At 41.0% G+C, this 18,437-nt stretch overlaps 1 protein-coding gene across 10 annotated transcripts in view; it reads left to right on the top strand.

The window, feature by feature from the left end:
• Nucleotides 1-18,437, top strand: part of kmt2ca (lysine (K)-specific methyltransferase 2Ca) — a 342,802-nt gene that overhangs the window by 134,532 nt on the left and 189,833 nt on the right. For all 10 annotated transcript variants that reach the window (XM_055664102.1, XM_055664129.1, XM_055664136.1 and 7 more), the window contains exons 7-8: nucleotides 7,552-7,682; nucleotides 10,722-10,828. In XM_055664102.1, the coding sequence (XP_055520077.1) occupies nucleotides 7,552-7,682; nucleotides 10,722-10,828 (238 nt within the window). The remainder of the gene's footprint in view (nucleotides 1-7,551; nucleotides 7,683-10,721; nucleotides 10,829-18,437) is intronic.

Below are 18,437 nucleotides of genomic sequence, written 5' to 3'. Positions count from 1 at the left end.
CAATGACTTGGATGAGAATGTACAAGATATGATTAGTAAGTTTGCAGACAACACTAAAATAGGTGGTATTGTAGAGAGTGAAATGGTTATCGTGAATTACAGCAGTATCTTGATCAGCTGGGTAAGTGGGCCGAGGAATGGCAAATGATGTTTAATTGGGGTGAGTGTGGGGTGTTGCAATTTGGGAAGTCAAACCAGTGGAGACATTCACAGTGATTAGTAAAGCCACGGGGTGTTGTAGAACAGAGATCTAGGAATACAAGTATATATTTCCCAAAAAGTGGCATTGCAAGTTGATTGTGTGATGAAGGTAGCTTTCATCTGGCCTTCATCTGTCAGAGAATTGAGAATAGATGTTGGAACATTATGCTACTGTTGGAATATTGTATTCAGTATTGGTCATGTGAAGCGTGGTCTTAGAGGTGTATAAAATCATAAGAGGAATCAATAGGGTGAATACATCCATTATTTTTCCCAGAATAGGCGAATCAAGAACTAGAGGGCATAGGTCAAAGGTGAGAGGGGGAAAGGCTACTCAGACAGTGGTGGGAAGATGAATCGAACTACCGGAGGAAGTAGTCCAAGCAGGTATCATAACATCAAACGAGGAACTGCAGATGCTGGTTTATATATTTTTAAAAAAGACCAAGTGCTGGCAGCATCCCTGGAGCACAGAGGGGGAGCAGTGTAAGAGGGTCTCACAGAACTCGTGTCTGAGAGAGCAGGCAAACTTTTTAAAAGTAGGCATACCTTGAGGAGGTTTTACAGTGGCGTAGTAAATTGTAGAAACAAGGAACTGAAGGTGCTGGTTTACAAAACAAAACTGCTGGTGTAACTCAGCGAGTCAGGCAGTATCTCTGGAGCACAGAGGGGGAACAATGAGAACATTTAAGTAGTTTGGACAGGCAAGTTATTCACGTCCTGACATAGCGTCTTTGACCATTTACAAAGCTAAAGCCAAGAGAATTATTGAATATGTTCATTTGCCTTGGTGAGTACAGGTATATTAACAATCCAGGAGCGCAATGCCATCCAAATCTTCAGGTCTGTGATCATACAGTGCATACTGTCTGCCCTGGTTTGACATACCAAAATACAGCACCTTATTCTTGTCAGAGTTAAGTTCCATTTGCCATTCCTTAACCCACTCTCCCAACTGATCTAGATCCTATTCTAATCCTAAATATCCTCCCTCTATATCCACTATATCACTAATACTGGTGTCATCTACAAATTTACTATCAACGTTAACGGCATTGGCAGCAAATTATTAATATAGATAATAGACAACAATGGTTCTAGTGATGAACCCTGCAAAACTCTACTCATCACCTTGCTACCGATTAGTAAAACAACCTCCATAATTGCCCTTTGTCACCTTCCACCAAGCCGATTTTGAATCCAATTGTCTAGTTTACCTTGGATTCCATGTGAATTTTCAGATATTCCAGACTAGCTTAATGTAGCTGCTCATGATTTTAAAAACCTATAGAAGGTCACCCCTAGCCTCGACTCCAGGGAGAACCGTCCCAATCAGGCCTTATAATTCAAGCTCTCCAGTCCTTGCATATCCTTTCTGCATCAGCTCTAACTTAATCACATCCTTCGTCTGGTATGATGCCCGGAACTGTTCACCAACGTCTTGTACAGCTGCAATAAGATGTCCAAACTCTTGAAGCCATTGCTCAGTTCCCTGAAGGCAAGCCTAACATACGCCACTTTGTCTACTTGTATTGCCATTATCAGGGAACTATATACTTGTACCCAGAGGTCTTCCTGGTCTTAGTGTTGAGGAACTGAACTTATGGACACAGTTGAAGCTCTGAGATTTGTTCTTGCAACTAATTTAGTCTGATAATATAATCAGCGAACACTGTATACTCAAAATTGCATTTTTACACCAAACAAGGAATTGAATTAGCTTAATACTTTAATTACTTCACTTTGGAAAGGTCATAGTTGAAATCACTTCAGTTAATTCCAAAGCGGCCTTTTCCAAATAGCAGTTAATTGAAGCTGGTGATTCATTCATTTTTCCTGCAAACATTAATAATAATAATAATAATAATAATAAATTGTATTTATGGGCACCTTTCAAGAGTCTCAAGGACACCTTACAAAAATTTAGCAGGTAGAGGAAAAACATGTAAGGGGAATGAAATAAATAGTAGACACAACTAGTACACAAAGTAAAGACAGAATTCAATACAAAACACAATATGAGGCAATTAATACACAGATGAAAAGGGAGGGGGACGTGGGGCTAAGGATAGGCAGAGGTGAAGAGATGGGTCTTGAGGCGGGACTGGAAGATGGTGAGGGACACAGAATTGCGGATCAGTTGGGGGAGGGAGTTCCAGAGCCTGGGAGCTGCCCTGGAGAAGGCTCTGTCCCCAAAACTGCGGCGGTTGGACTTGTGGATGGAGAGGAGACCGGCTGATGTCGATCTGAGGGACCGTGAGGGTTGATAGGGGGAGAGGAGGTCAGTGAGATATGGGGGGGGCCAGATGGTCGAGGGCTTTGTAGGTGAGGATCAGGATTTTGTAGTTGATCCGGTGGGAGATGGGAAGCCAGTGAAGTTGCTTGAGGACTGGAGTGATGTGATGCCAGGATTTGGTGTGGGTAATGAGTCGGGCGGCTGCGTTCTGGACCAGTTGGAGTCGGTTGATGTGGTTGGAGCTGATGCAAAGGAGAAGTGAGTTGCAGTAGTCCAGTCGGGAGGAGATGAAGGCATGGATGAGTCTTTCAGCAGCGGGAGATGTGAGAGAGGGTCTGAGTTTGGCGATGTTGCGGAGATGAAAGAAGGAAGTTTTAATGACATGGCGGATGTGAGGCTCAAGGGAGAGGGTGGAATCAAAGATTACGCCAAGGTTGCGGGCCTGGGGAGATGGGGAGACAGTGGTGCCGTCGATGGTGAGAGTGGGGTTATTGATTTTGCTGAGTGTGGCTTTGGACCCTATGAGGAGGAATTCTGTCTTATCGCTGTTGAGTTTGAGGAAATTATGTTGCATCCAGGTTTTTATAGCTGACAAACAGGAGTTGATATGGGAGAGGAGGGGGGGGGGGGGGGTTGTGGGGGGATTTGGTGCCGAGGTAGATCTGGGTGTCATCAGCGTAACAGTGGAAGTCCAGGTTGAAGTGGCGGAGTATCTGACCAAGGGGGAGGATGTAGATGATGAAGAGGAGGGGGCCGAGTACGGAGCCTTGGGGAACGCCTTGAGTGACTGTGGCTGTAGCAGAGGTGTGGTTGTGGAGAGAGATGAAGTGGGATCTGTTGGAAAGGTAGGAACGGAGCCAGCTGAGTGCAGAGCCTTCAATGCCGAGGTCTTTGGGTCTGGTGAACAGGATGTTATGGTTCACTGTATCGAAGGCTGCGCTCAGGTCGAGGAGGATGAGGATGTTGAGGGAACCAGTGTCAGCAGAGGTGAGGAGGTCGTTGAGGACTTTGAGGAGAGCAGTTTCTGTGCTATGGAGGGGGCGAAAGCCAGATTGGAGGGGTTCAAGTAGGTTATACACAAGGAGGTGGGAAAGAAGTGGCGACGCAACGATACGCTCCAGGGTTTTTGAAAGAAAGGGGAGGTTTGAGATTGGGCGGTAGTTAATGAGAGAGATGGGATCAAGACCAGGTTTCTTTAAGATTGGTGTAACAGCAGCAGTTTTGAAAGCGGAGGGGACAATTCCTTGGGACAATGAGGAGTTGAAGCGATTAGTGAGGTTGGGGCAGAGAACGGGGAGGCAGGACTTCAGCAGGGGAGTGGGGAGAGGGTCGAGGGAGCAGGTAGTGGGTTTGGAAGAGCTGATGAGTTTGGAGATTTCAATAGGGGTGACCAGGTCAAACTGGGAGAGGAATTTGTGCCGAACATGATGCCAACTTAAACTGATCTAATCTTCCTGTACATTATCCATATCCTTCTACTCCCTGCACTTCCATATGCCTATCTAAAGGCCTTTTAAATGGCGCTACCAGATCTGTCTCCACCACCACACCTACCCCAGTGTATCTCCATTAAACTTTCCCCCTCACTTTATAGCTATGCCCTCTAGTGTTGGACATCCCCACCCTGGGGATAAAAAGGTTCTGACTGTCTACCCTATCTACGCCCCTCATAATTTAATATACTTCTATCAAGTCTCCCCTCAACCTTCGTTCTAGTGACCGAGATTTCTTTCTCATTAAGCATTCTGAACATTGCATCCAAGTACCTTGGTTCTCATTATCAGTCTCATCTTCCCTCTCCACAACCCCTGTCCATGCCCCGTACTGTATCTTGGGGCAGTCTATTATGTTTGAATAATCAAAATATTTTATTCAACCCCGAGTTTAGTTTTCAACTGCATATTGCTCCATTTGGAAATGCAGCTACTTCTTCCAAATCAGCAACAATGCCTATTAGAGCTCTCAATGGACTTTTATAACAGCTTTCTTCCAGATATTGAAAATTAAATTAGAACTCTAAAGCTGCCATGGTAAATACAATCTTTGGACTATTAGTGTAGGCTTGTTGTAGTCGACTGGTTACAAAACAGCCAATCCTCTGAGTTACCACTGACAACACATGGGAGATCTGCTAATTAATAGTAAATATTTGGGGACTTTGAATTTCATTATCTTGTTGCAAATTTGGAAAGTGCCACAGCTGCAGCGATTCATTAAAGGATGATGTGAATAAATTAGAATAATTTTTACAAGTTTTGTATTGAGTCACCAGCTTCATGCATTAAACATGCAGTGTGATTTATAGTTCAGTAAAATTATACATAATTTTATGCAATAACTACTATAGAGACTGTATGAAGGTGTGACTTGTGCACCAATCTTATAATATTGACTTATTTGATTGCAAATACATGTTTTAGTTGTATGATCATTCATGGCTATACAGTAAAATTAATGTTTCGGATATTAGGTTAAGAATAGTTTTCGAAAAAGACCATCGTCGGAAAGCAGTGAATTGGGAGAGGGTTGTTTCATTGAGATGTTAAGCAATCCAGCTCAGAAGGATTAGAAACAAAGACTGATAGGTTAAAATAATTAAGTTGTTTATTACACATTATCTATTGAGAATTGGATATGCATCTATGTACTGCTTGCTAATTTAAAATGATTTAAAAAATCAATATATTTTCAAAGAATAAAAACAAAATTTAAATACCAAAACATTTGAACAATTAAAAATGTTTAGACAATTATTACAAAAAGGAAGACGGTAAAAATATCTTTCAAGCTGTTGTATCTTCTATCCAATGGGAGAAAGGAGAAGAGAGGATGACTGGGGAGTGAAAGGGAACTTGGTTATGTTGGCTGTTTTCCTGAGGCAGCGTGAAGTATAGAATTATAGGGGGGCTGGTCTGATCAATGGTCTGGGCTTACATCTATAACTGCAATTTCTTGCGGGAGTGCTGTTCCCTAACCAAGCTGTGATGCAACCCAAAAGTATGCCTTCTATGGTGCATTTGGATATGGAAGGGTTGCTTACATGGTGGTAAAGGAAAAGTTGTAGGGATAAATGTTCCTTTGGTTGCAGGGAAAGTGCCAGGGGAGGGGGAGTGATAGGTGGTTAGGGTTGTGTGAACCAAGGAGTCACTGAGAGAATGATCCTAGCTGAAAGTGGTCTGCAATGGAAAAATGTGGCTTGTGATGGGATTTATTGGCATTATTCACTATGGTTCTAAAACTGAAAAAGATCATTATTTATTGATAAATTGGAAAAAATGAGGTACAACGAGACCTAGATATCTTTGCATACGGGTCACTAATTGTGCAGGCTCAGCACGTGATTGAGATGCCAAATATTATGTAGGCCTTGCAAGAGATTTTGTGTACAGGAGCAAAGATATTTTGGTGATATCCCAGCTGGTGTCTTGTGTGCAGTTTTGATCCTTCGACTTGAGGAAGGATATTCTTGTATGGAGAATAGAACTAAGGTTTAGTTGGCTGCTACCTTTGATGTTAAGACTGACATACGAGGAAAGATTGGAATGTGAGGCGTATATTACGTTTACTAGAATATGAAAGAATGGGAGGCGATCTCAGAAACCTAGAGAATTATAACGACACTAGATAGACTAAATATAAGGAAAATATTTCTAATGATGGTCGTGCTCAGAACCAGAAGTCACAGCTTCAGGAAACAAGATCTCCTCAAGATGAATCTGTGGAATCTTCTACCACAGAAAGCATTGAACCAGTTTGTTGAATATATTCAAAAATATGGTAGATGTATCATTTGGCAGAGGTGTTAAAGGATAGATGAGGGTGGTGACAACTGACAACTGATTTGGATAATCAACCTGATGGAGCAGACTTGAAGGATCAAATTGTTTAGTTTGGAGATACAGCGTGGAAACAGGCCCACTGAATCCGAGCCCACCAGCAATTACCCGTACGCTAATTCTATTCTACACACAAAGGTCAGATTACAGGAACCAATTAACCCACAAACCTATAAACCTGCAAAGACTTATACGTCTTTGGGATGTGGGACGAAACCAGAGCACCCAGAGAAAATGTGTCGGAAAGAACTGCAGATGTTGGTCGAAGGTAGACACAAAATGCTGGAGTAACGCAGCGGGACAGGCAGCATCTCTCGAGAGAAGAATTGGGTGATGTTTCGGGTCGAGACTGAAGAAGGGTCTCGACCCAAAACGTCACCCATTCCTGCTCTCCAGAGATGCTGCCTGTCCCACTGCGTTACTCCAGCATTTTGTGTCTGCACCCAGAGAAAACCCACAAAGTCGCAAGAAGAATGTACAAACTCCGTACAAACACCAGTCTTAACATCCCAGGATTGAACCCTGGTCTCTGGTGCAGTAAGGCAGCAACTCCAATGTGCACTCTACTCTTGATGCTATTTTCTTTTTGACTACATTAATAAAATACTTTTTTTGACATAGTCTAAATTGCTGTTGTTTTTGTCATGTAAAATTACTCATTTGAAACAATAAGCTGAAATTAGCCGTAGATTAGATTGTAGTTTTAAAGGCATGGCTCTGTATGGAGAAAAGGATAATAGTCTTAATTCATGTAACAGAAGTTAGTATGAGTAGCACTCTGATATCTGAATAATGGTTTGTTCAGAATGTTCAATGGCTTGCCTAATTCAGGTAATGAGGTGCTTTTAAATAAGAGGCTTTACTTCTGTTTGTGGTGTTTTTGATGTTTTTTTATTTTACATGTCTTTTCCTACTATTTCTTTTGATTGTTATTTTTGGTGTGTATTAACTTTTTTGTCAATGATTAGTGATGTACAGCACTTTGTTGCAGCTATGTTTGTTTTTAAAGTGCTCTATAAATAAAATTATTATTATTATTATTATGTCCAAAACCATGGGCAAAATAATGATCACACCAGCCAAGGCATGGATGAATTCTTCCCACAGCAAGTTGTTTTACAACATATTTGTTGTGTAAGTTTTCACCAGTTCACAATGTAAAGGTGCCATTTTGACTTGCTATTTAAATTGCAGAGTACCAAGACAAATATTGGTTTTGAAACAAAATGCGCCAAATATTTTGAATTACTTGAAATCATGGAAACTGTTTTGTTCTAGGTCTCCTTCCCACACTGCACCTGCTACCGTTCCAGTGGCTCCTGAAGAACAGATATGCAGATTTTGGGACAAACTCAGTCAAGTTGGCCTTCCTGATGATGTTGATGTTCAGACCTTATTTGAGCCTTCAGGTATGAATAATAAATAGATATATAATTTTCTCTAGCTATCTAATTCCCTTTATTGATCACAAGTCAACATCCACATATCCTTATTATCAATTGTGTAACAAATTTGTGCTCCATTGTCCTTCCTGTTTCAAATCCCTGACATTTGTGGAATGCAGAAAAAACTTTCATAATTTGTCCTAACTGTTTGAAAGGTACATGGACCTTTCAATAATATTTTTTGAATAGATCATGATTGATAATTTTTAAATGTTATCCTACATGAGATCCGAAGTGATCTTGTTGCATTTATATTTATCAAAATTTTATTTTTGTTGCTGTTGTATAACTTTCTATTGTACAAGATATATGGTGGTTCTGCTATTTTCTATGGGATGTTCAACAATTGTGTTCAATACTGACTTATAAATTGGCATTGATTGCAGTATTCATAGAAAACAGAAGTGTGACACTAAAGATGTGCTGGGTGACCCCGAGTCACAAAAATCAGCCTGGGTCAACAGTATATTTTACCATTATGACTCAGATTTCCATCAGTAATGTCTGTTTATTACCTGCTAGTATTAATTTGGAATATGCGACCTAAATGTTGCTTCTTGACGTTAAAAAAAAATGTGTGTATTGCCAAAGAAATTGTGCTGATGTAACTAGATTATTTACATCTTGGTTACATCTTGCACAGTTTGTTTACATCTTACTTCGCTTTAAAGTAATGCATAGTTACCAATAGAAGTGAAATAACTATCATTTTTTGGGTAGAATGTATGAAGGATAGAAGGAGGAGTTGGCTATTTAGCCACTCATGCCTGCTCAACCATGCAGTAACCCCTTTTTCCTGGGTGCCAGTTTCCTGTACTAAACCACTATCACCCTTTCCCTTAATTTCCAAAATTCTATTGACTTGCTTTAGTAGCTGGGTCTACGCAGCCCTTTAGTCAAGAGATTTCAAAAGATCACTGATTTAATTTTATCTCAGGCCTGATTTGCTGATGTTCTCATTTTTAGACTCTTGAGCCTGAGAAGCATAATCCTTTGACCTACTATTATGCTTCCACAAAACTTCTTGTTTTTCATTTAAACTCAGTATAGGTCAGAAATCTATCATATCTATCATATCTATCATATCATATCTATCTATCTATCTATCTATCTATCTATCTATCTATCTATCTATCTATCTATCCCCATCCGACCGACTGCCGACCGGCGCCCTTCCTGCCTTTCAATTCGTGCCCGATCCTCGCAGATGTCCATTCGGAATGGCCGATGCTCGCAGATGTCCAATCGGAATGGATTCATTTGCATGTACGGCTGCCGGCTGCATTTCTTCCTTTGATTCATTGCCACGCCCAATCCAGACGCTCAATCTCCGAGATCTTTTCCATTTCGGTAGAGATTTCGCTTTTCTTTCTAAGTATCCGCTCCTCATTACATTTCGTCGTGTTAAAGTGCACGTTTTTAATCAAATCCTTCTCCCCCCACCCCCAAGTATTTCAAAAATAAACTGGCTTCTCCATTTACATGTCAGCTTCCAACACACTTCGAAACAAAGTTGCAAGACAGGAACACTGAACTTTTCACTGCTACAGCACGCAGGGGAGGTGCCATTGTATTTTTTTTTAAAGAGGCAGGGCAGTGCTGGAATCTTACTTTTGGGAACGGCTTCAGTTCCATTGGAGGAGACGGGTGCATGGTGGAATATTGGGTTGGGGGATCACACCATTGGGGGAGCAGACCCAACGGGTCTGCACTTGGTCTAGTATACTTTTAAAACTGTGTTTGTGTGTGTGGGTGTGTGCCATTTTGCCTTTGAAACTTATTTCCTCGAAAACCAGACGCAAAAACGCGGAGATTTTTACATATTTCGGTAGGGATTTAATTTATGATTTCAGAAATGGACTCCTCAATTATTTCCCCAGATTTTGAATAAAATTGTTCACAAAACTCATTAAAAAAAAAAAATAACCGCTTGTCAGCTGCTGACGTCACAATGCCCATATACCCACCAATCAAGGCCCACCTGCGTCCTGGCCTCACCCCCCCGCCGCTGTGGATTAATGCAGCTGCTGTCAAAAGGCGCAGAAAGAACGAGAATGTTCTGCAGGAAAAGACCCTATAGCTGCGCTCCGCTATAGGATCTTTGTTCTGCAGATCCGTAGGTGAGCGTCGCACACGCACTGAACGAGGTTCTCCTCACTGTCGGCGCAGCTCATGAAGCCCCGCACCTCCCATCCCCTCCTGCCCGCTCATTCCAGCTGTGGGTTTCCAGAGAGTCAGAAGCTGGTTCTGTCTCCGCATTTCCGAGCGCACTCACTCTCCTTCCTGCCCTCTCTCCCCTCTCCCCGTCACAGGGGCCGACCTCCTCTCCGGGGAGGCCTGATCGTCTGTCCCCCCCGGCCCGGTATGACTCTGTCACGCCGGCTCTGTCACACTGTTACCTTTGTGGAAGCCACGATCGGCTGGTCCCCCCGCTGCTTTTCACCGTCCTCAGATCGCTCCGTGCCTAGCGTGGGCTGCCGCAGCGCTCCCACTCGCCCGGTGGGGGGGGCGAGTTGGAGGAGGGTTGCTGTGCCTATCGCCATTTTGAGATCGCCATTTTGACTCACGTCACAATGGGGACCCCTGGCACCGCAATGGGGACCCCTGGCATCATAACTGGGACCCATCAGCTGTGCCTGCGCAGTTGGAGGAGGGTTTCCGGGCCAAGATTGCCATTTTTACTGAACATCGCCTCGTGTATGGGTGCGTCAATGGCACAAGTTTGAACACGGCAGTCGCACCTGAGCAGTGTGGGCCCATCAGCCGAGCCTGCGCAGTAGGTGGAGGCTTGCCAGGCCGGGATCGCCATTTTCACTGAGCATCACCTCTCGTGTATGCGTGAGTGGTAGAATATTGCGTTGTGGGATGGACCCAACGGGTCCGCGCTTGGTAGTACTATAAAGATCATGTATTGGGAAATGGGTAGGGAAGCATGTTCAACAAATGAATTATTCCAAATGTTCTATAATTATTTTTCATACATATTCTTAATCTTTTTCACAGGCCACTGTTGGGTCCACCATTGTTGTGCAGCATGGTCTTCTGGAGTGTGTCAGAAGGAACAGGTATTGGTGAATGTAGACAAAGCTGTTCTCTCAGGGAATACAGAGGTAAGTTGAAACGGGGAAAGAAGTGAACAAAAAAATCATAACTTTGGAACAGCTGCACCAGTTGTGCTGATTAATTCATTATAAAACATTATCTCTGCTCACTATGTAGATGATATTTTAGCACCAATTCATGGAAAGTTATAATGTTACCGCATATTGAGTTGTTTGGATATTCAAGTTATGTTGCATCTGATTTCTAGAGCTTCTTGATTTTTAAATCAAGTTTTGTCTTTGTTTTATGAAAATTAAATGAAGATCACTTAATCTTATGCAAACATACAAGATCCTAATGTGACATGACGGGGTAGATGTTGGGATGTTTTCACTAATGGTGGAGTCTCAAACAAGGGGAAATACCTACAAGAGAAGGGTCTGATCATTTAAAACAAAGTCATGTAGAAGTTCACGTGGATGCGCTCAATGTAAAGCCTATTTTATTTCTGCTTTAAATGAGATTAGTAACTCAGTATGTAATTGGGGCAGTGGTTGTTGGCTTTTTACCGTTAGATACACCATATGTTGTTTTTAGATGATTGAAAGAAATAGATTTATCCTAAGCTATACTCCTGACATTTTAAGATATCAACAATAAAATCTTTAGTGGTTTCTGGGTGTCACATTGCAAGAGATACATGCATACTCTTCTACCAGTAACTCTTTTGAAACCTGACTATGTATGGGTTAATAAATTGAATTCGGGTCAATTAAAAATAGGAGTGATGTTCAGTGAACTGATGGAACCTGGTGCAGAATTATAAATCACAGGAATAATCATTATTTTGAAATCCTTCATAAATCATTGGTTTGGTACTGTCTGGAGTACATATAACATAGAACAGTACTGCACAGGAATAAACTTGTCAGCTCACCATGTCTGTGTTGAACATGATGCCAAGTTAAATGAATCCTCACTGCCTGCACATGCTCCATATCCCTCCATTCCCTGTATATTTATGTGCCTATCAAAAACTCTTGTCGAATCTTGGGTGAGTATTGGGCAACAGTGTACAAGGGGTAGAGTTGCTGCATTACAGAGATCCGAGTTCGATCCTGACTACGGATGCTGTCTGTACGGAGTTTTTATGTTCTCCCTGTGACCGTGTGGGTTTTCTACGGGTGCTACAGTTTCCTCCCACACTCTAAATACATACAAGTGAGTAGGTTAATTGGTTTGGGTAAAATTGTAAATTGTCTCTGGGATATGGCTAGTGTATGGGGTGATCGCTGGTTGGTGTGGAATCGGTGGGCTGAAGGGCCTGTTTCTTCGCTGTTTGTCTAAAGTCTACTTCAACTATGTCACCCTGGCAGTGCGAACCAGGCACCATCTTCAGACTGAACTAGGGTCATGACCCGAGACGTCATCTGTCCATTCCCTCCACAGATGTTGAGTTCACCCAGCACTTTGTTTTTTGCCGTTGCATGATAGACATTTGTTCCCTAGGAAAAATGGTCCTTCCACCTTACCTCTGCATAGTTTTACATATATATTTATCAGGATCAGGTCTCATTTACGTTTCAGATGCTCCAGAGAATGCAATCCAACCTCTCCTTATAGGTAATACATTCTGTACCAGACAGCATCCAGGTCAACCTGCATCCTCTACAAGGCGTCCACTTTACTTTCTTCCATCTTGTCCATCATATGGTGCATGGTATTAGTAAGACTGGATGGGTGTCTGCCACCCTGGGTATTCTCTTTTCTCTCATCTTCTTTCAAGGTGAAAATATTGTAGCATGAAAACCTCAACATCTAGACTACGGAACAGGTTCTTCCCCATTGCTATCAGATTTCTGAAACATTCACCTCTTTCAAAACCCCGTCCCAGAGAACTTGCCATGCATTTTTATTCTTAACTATACCTCATTAGGTTCTTCTATTACTGCACTTTCATATTTCTGGTATTGTTGCCATAGATTTTTTTATTGTCATGGGTACTGGGATGCCTTGAATGGCTGTGAAAAAAGACAAAATAACAACAGTGCAGAATTTAGTATTACAGCTACAGAGATTGTTCAGATTTAAAAATAGTGCAAGATCCACAATGTAGATCGGGAGATTGTGAATACATCCTTAGCCTGTTCGAAGGGTCTGGTAATAGCAGGAAAGAAGCTGTTCTTGAATCTGTTGGTATGCTTTCAAGCTTTTGCATATTCTGCACAACGGGAGATGGAAGTAGAGGGAATGACCAGGGTGTGAGTGGTAACTTGATTATGTTAGCTGCTTGATTATGTTAGCTGTGAGGGGTAACTTGATTATGTTAGCTGCTTTCCTGAAGTACCATGAAGTGTGGATGTAGTCGGTGTGAGGAGGCTGGGTTGTGTGATTGACTAGGCTGCTTCCACAGCTGTTGGCTAATTCCTGGGATCTTAAGCTGAACAATTGTTAAATTTGGCTGTGGTATCCGGATAGGATGCTTTCTATAGCTTTCTAAAATTCTATAACAATTTTTGTGTGGTAAACTTCCTTTGCCTTCTGAGGAAATAGAGGTGCTGGTGTGCTTTCTTGACTGTAGCGTCATTGTGGTTGGGCCAGCACAGGTTGGTGATCTCTCCTGTACTCCATCTCGCCATTTTTGAAATCCAGCTCACTGCAGAAGAATTTTGCCGCACAGTCGTGAGAGTATTGGGTGTATAGTAAAGGGCGGAGAATTCATCCTTGAGGGGCACTGGTGTTACTTCAGATAGCATTAAAATCGACACTGTTCTGTGTTTTGTATTTATTGTTGTAGCTATCATTACTATGTATACTGTTTAGTCTGAACTTCATGTGAAAATGTATTTCTTCCACCCTAGTTTATGCGACAATATTCTGAATTTTTTAATATGCAACGCGCAGCGGATAGCATTTTCAGAAAAACAGCTCTCACACAGTTGACTGAATATTTCCATCTATTGGGCAGCAAAAAAAAAGTCCACAACAAAGTTCAATTCTCGTACAAACCTGATTTAGTACAATGTTCACTCTTCAGGTTTCTTCTGACTGTTTAGCACTCTTCTCCTTAATGTTGTGGGTTGTGAGATGCAAGTCAGCAACTAATAAAAAGGTGATAGTTTCCAGCTATGTGGCAGTAAAACCAGTTGAGATCAAAGCTGTGAAATCCATATTGCATAAAAAATTTGTAGCAACAGATGGCGCAGGAAATTGTTTGGTTCATACACCCATAGGCTGTTGGGGATAAGGCAGAAGGTAGAGTGGGGAAAGAGAAGCAAATTGAGTTTATTCATTAAAATGTCATCATGTGTAAGAGTATAATGTGTGAACAATCAAGAGCTGGGCATAAAGTATTTCAGTAGGTCTTCAGGAGTTTAAGCTTATTTAGTGGTAACAGCTTTTAAATCCTGGAGTACATTTAGAAGGAGTTTGTTTGAGATATAGAGAATAACATCTAAGTTAGATGGTTAAACTTATCTTCTGTCTATATACTATTCTCCAGATTCATTCCTCCTCCACACAACCCACTAATTGTGCTGAAATAACAAATATGTTTTGGTTAATGACTCCCTTGATAGAAGAAATGCAATGAATTGCCCTCATTTAAAATCTACATATCTTGCAGCGAAGGTGTTCTGCAGGGACTCCAATGTATTTAAAAATCAGTCTGACGATTGCTGCACGAATCAATCTGTGAACGACTGTGCTGGATACCAGTTGGCACAGACTAAGCTTTAAAGTGACATTTATTCCATGTTTTTCACCTGAATATCCTATGATAGTTCAAACTTGTACAGTGTATATAAAACACAAGAAGATACTTCTAGGTTTTTTGTTAATAGAGTTACACATCAGATGAAGGAAGACTGTCATGTTTTGTTTTTTTTTCATACTCTGCTTGAAATCCTGAGCCAGCTCCTTTGTTTCTCCCTTTACTATTTTTGATTGAAAGACTCAGCCTGGAAACTTTGGCTCACTGATTCCGTGCTGACCATTGATCACCCATTCACGCTAGCTCTGTCATCCCACTTTCGCATTCACTACCAACCAACACAGTTGGGACAATTTACAGAGGTCAATTAACATATAAACCCACGCATCTTTGAGATGTGGGAGGAAACCGGAGCACTCGGAGGAAATCCACGTGGTCACAGTGAGAATGTGCAAACTCCACACAGACTGCACCCCAGGTCAGGATCGAACCTGGGTCTCTGGTGTTGTGAGGCAGTTGGGGATACCAACTGTGCTATTTCATCGCCCTTTATTGATTGCCTTGTTTTTCTTGGGCATGGTTACCTTGTCCATCCGTGGGTGGCTTCTGTCTGCAGCAGCAGTCAATTTCAATAGACTGAATCTATTATTGGATAGATGTTTGCTGCTCCATTTCAATTTTAGTTCTTGACCATCATAAAATGATTTTCTTAAATGTTATAAAAAATAAAATTAAAGATGAAGGAATGAAATTCCAATCTTGTATAGATTGCTTTAGTTTATCGTAAACAGATAAGTGTACTGTAATCTTGTATCTGTACACTGGACGGCTCAATTGTTATGTATACTCTTTCCACTGACTGAATAGCACGTAACAAAAAGTTTTTCATTGTACCTGGGTACATGTGACAATAAGCTAAACAAAATTAAACTAAACTAATTAAGACTTGCAGTGAGTTTTTAATCAGAATAGAAAGGTTCTAGTTTTGGTGTATTTGGTAAGTGATAACTAAGTGCAGGATCTCAGTGTAGTTGAATAAGGTGCTTTAGGAAGTGCACAGCATATCATATAGGAACTTAGATTTGTAAATTTAACTGTGCATGTGTGGTCACTGTCGGTTGGCGTCTCATTAGTTGTTCATTATTCGTCTCAGTTTTACGCAAGAAAGTCTGGCCTAAGGTTTTCCCTAAATTTCCCAGTGCAAGAGTCATATCCTTTGGGAAACGCATATATTGATAGATTGGTATAGAGTGAGCAGAGATGATATAATAATCAATTAATCAGCACAATTGCTGCAGCTGCTCTGAGGTTGAACTTCTGGGGAAAGGTTACTTGATGAATACCTCGAGTGATGTCTATTGCTCTTCCTCCAATCCACAATCACAAAGTTAAAATGACTCCTTTGAGGATCTGGCTGACTATAGATAATTTTAATTGTGTTTGCAGAATCACTTAAAGGTACATTACAGAAATATCTCTGGCTGGACCTCGTCGCAAAACATAATCAGTTCATCTACCAAAACTCATTGCTCTATTCAAGGCAGGGTGGAAGCATTATTGTCAGTTGAGACAAATGGGCACATCAGTAAAACGGGTTTATCGAGCAATGATTTAGACTTTAGAGAGACAGTGCGTAAACACTTCGTCTTGCTGAGTCCACACCAACAAGCGATCACCCTGTACACTAGTACTATCCTACACATCAGGGGGACATTACAATTTTAGTGAAGCCAATTTTACCTACAAACCTGTACGTCTTTGGAGTATGAGAGGAAACCGGAGAAACCTCACATGGTCACAGGGAGGATGTACAAATTCCGTACAGACAACCCCAGTAGTCAGGATCGTACCCGGGTCTCTGGCGCTGTAAAGAAGCAGCTCTACCTCTGCACCACTGTGCCGCTCATACAGCACGGAAACACATCCTATGACCCAACTTGTCCATGCCAACCAAGATGCCTCATCTAAGCTTGTCCTATTTTCCTGTGTTTGGCCCATATTCCTCTAAACCTTTTCTCTGTCCAAATGTCTTTTAAATGTTGTTATAGTACCTGTCTCAACCACCTCCTCTGATAGCTCCTTTATGAAATAAAGATTTACAGTTGCCAACTCTACATATCTAAACCGTTTCCTTACATAAGCCTCATCCACTAACTGACCATAACACTATATCTGTTGATCTGTTAGTGTTTCTGATTGAATGTTTGAGAAATGTATCTTTATTTGAAAGCTTCAGTATAATTGACATCGCCGAATCAATTCAACTGATGAAAATTATTTGCTTTTCTTAGAGTACAATACAGCAAACTGAGACACATTCTCAACATTGTAAACTGCAGCAATTGAATAAAGCTCTGAATGGAGCCTAATTGTACTGTATGCCTCTCCGTTTAATCAAAAAAGAAAAATGTGTTTATGTTACACCTCATGACTTTGGGATGTCCCTAAGCTTTTCGTAGCCAAAGCAATATTTTTGAAGTGTTGTGACTTTCATGAAAAAGTGACGATTTGACATGTCAAAAAGGGGCTTGGAAGATTAGTTAAATGTTCTTTTAGTGGTAAAAGCTAGCTGGCAACTTGAAGTAAACACTTGGTTGATTCAGAGTTGTGCCATGGGATTATTAATGCCCTTGAAGGGACAGGACCTGCAGTTCAAAATTTGATCCAGAATACAGCAGTATTTCCTCATGATGTGCTGGCTCGCATGTGTGTTCACATTCATGGAACAGGTCTTGAGACACAGCTGCGCAACCATGAGTGCTTTTAATGCGGAGTCAATTTTCAAAAAAATATAAAACCTGGTGAAGAAAGGGAAAATAAATCCGTACATTTTTATATGAGCTTGCTTTCTAAAAGACAACTGTAAAATATACGACAAGAGTTAGGCGATTTTGGGTGAAATGAGAAGCTTCTTCATGCAGATGGTAGTAAATCTTTTGGAATTCCCCACCCTGGAGGACTGTAGAAGCTCAGTCAATGTTCTAAACAGATATTGATAGTTTTCTGGATATTAAGGGAATTGATACCTGTATATGAGGATGAACAGAAAAATGTTTGTTATGGTAGAAGATCAGCCATGATTTTGATGATTGACAGAACAGGCTTGAAGGGACAAATTGCCTACTTTTTAATCTTTACTACAGACAGTGACTGCTTCAGTGAAATAATGCAAGTAAATCAGAGAGGTTATTTGTCAGCTGAAATTGTGTTGTCTTGTGCCTACCTGGTTTTGTACAGAAAAGTAAACAGACAGAATGTGCATTGAAAATAGTTTCATAAGCAACGGTAGAATTGTGCCAAGTATACTGCTGGCGTGACAGCAGAGAATTGATTGTATAGCAATCAAAATCAATTTCCTTGGAAGAAAAATATTCTGTTTAATAAAGAATTAAGCAAATATGACCTAAAATGAAGGCAACTTTTATACCAAAAAGGGAAGAGTGATCACTCCAGAAACTGCAGTGAATGGAGGATAGTTGCATGCAGCTTAATTGCATGAAATAGATCTCTCTTCGCTTAGAACTATATTGTACGAAAGGAAATGGGTTCAGAGTAAATTAATGTCAGAGATTTAAATTTGCGAGATAAAGAATAAGAGCAACACGTGTTAAATTTGAGTGTTTAACAAATTTTCGATATTCCTTCGGTCAAGTTTTCTTTTATCACATTGCCACTATAATAACAGGTCCTTGGTCAGGTGATGATAACGTGCAAGTTTTGCATTTTCAGTGTTTTTGAGAGCCTGGCTCAGAAATTATCATAAATCAGATTATTCATTTCACCCAATTTTTGCAATATACTCAATATTCCATTTTTTGTAAGCAAATTTCATAGAAAATCTGAAGCTCTAAAATCTTCCATGTCTGCACTATTACATTATGTGATCTCAACTGGCATTAGTTTTATGAAGAACAATGCATACAAGCCCCTCTCTCCACACTTCTAAGGGACGCTTTTTGTTGTCT

This window comes from Leucoraja erinacea, chromosome 2 (genome assembly GCF_028641065.1).
Source record: "Leucoraja erinacea ecotype New England chromosome 2, Leri_hhj_1, whole genome shotgun sequence".
In the NCBI taxonomy this organism is placed as follows: domain Eukaryota; kingdom Metazoa; phylum Chordata; class Chondrichthyes; order Rajiformes; family Rajidae; genus Leucoraja; species Leucoraja erinaceus.
This window is presented reverse-complemented; position numbering and strand designations above follow the sequence as displayed.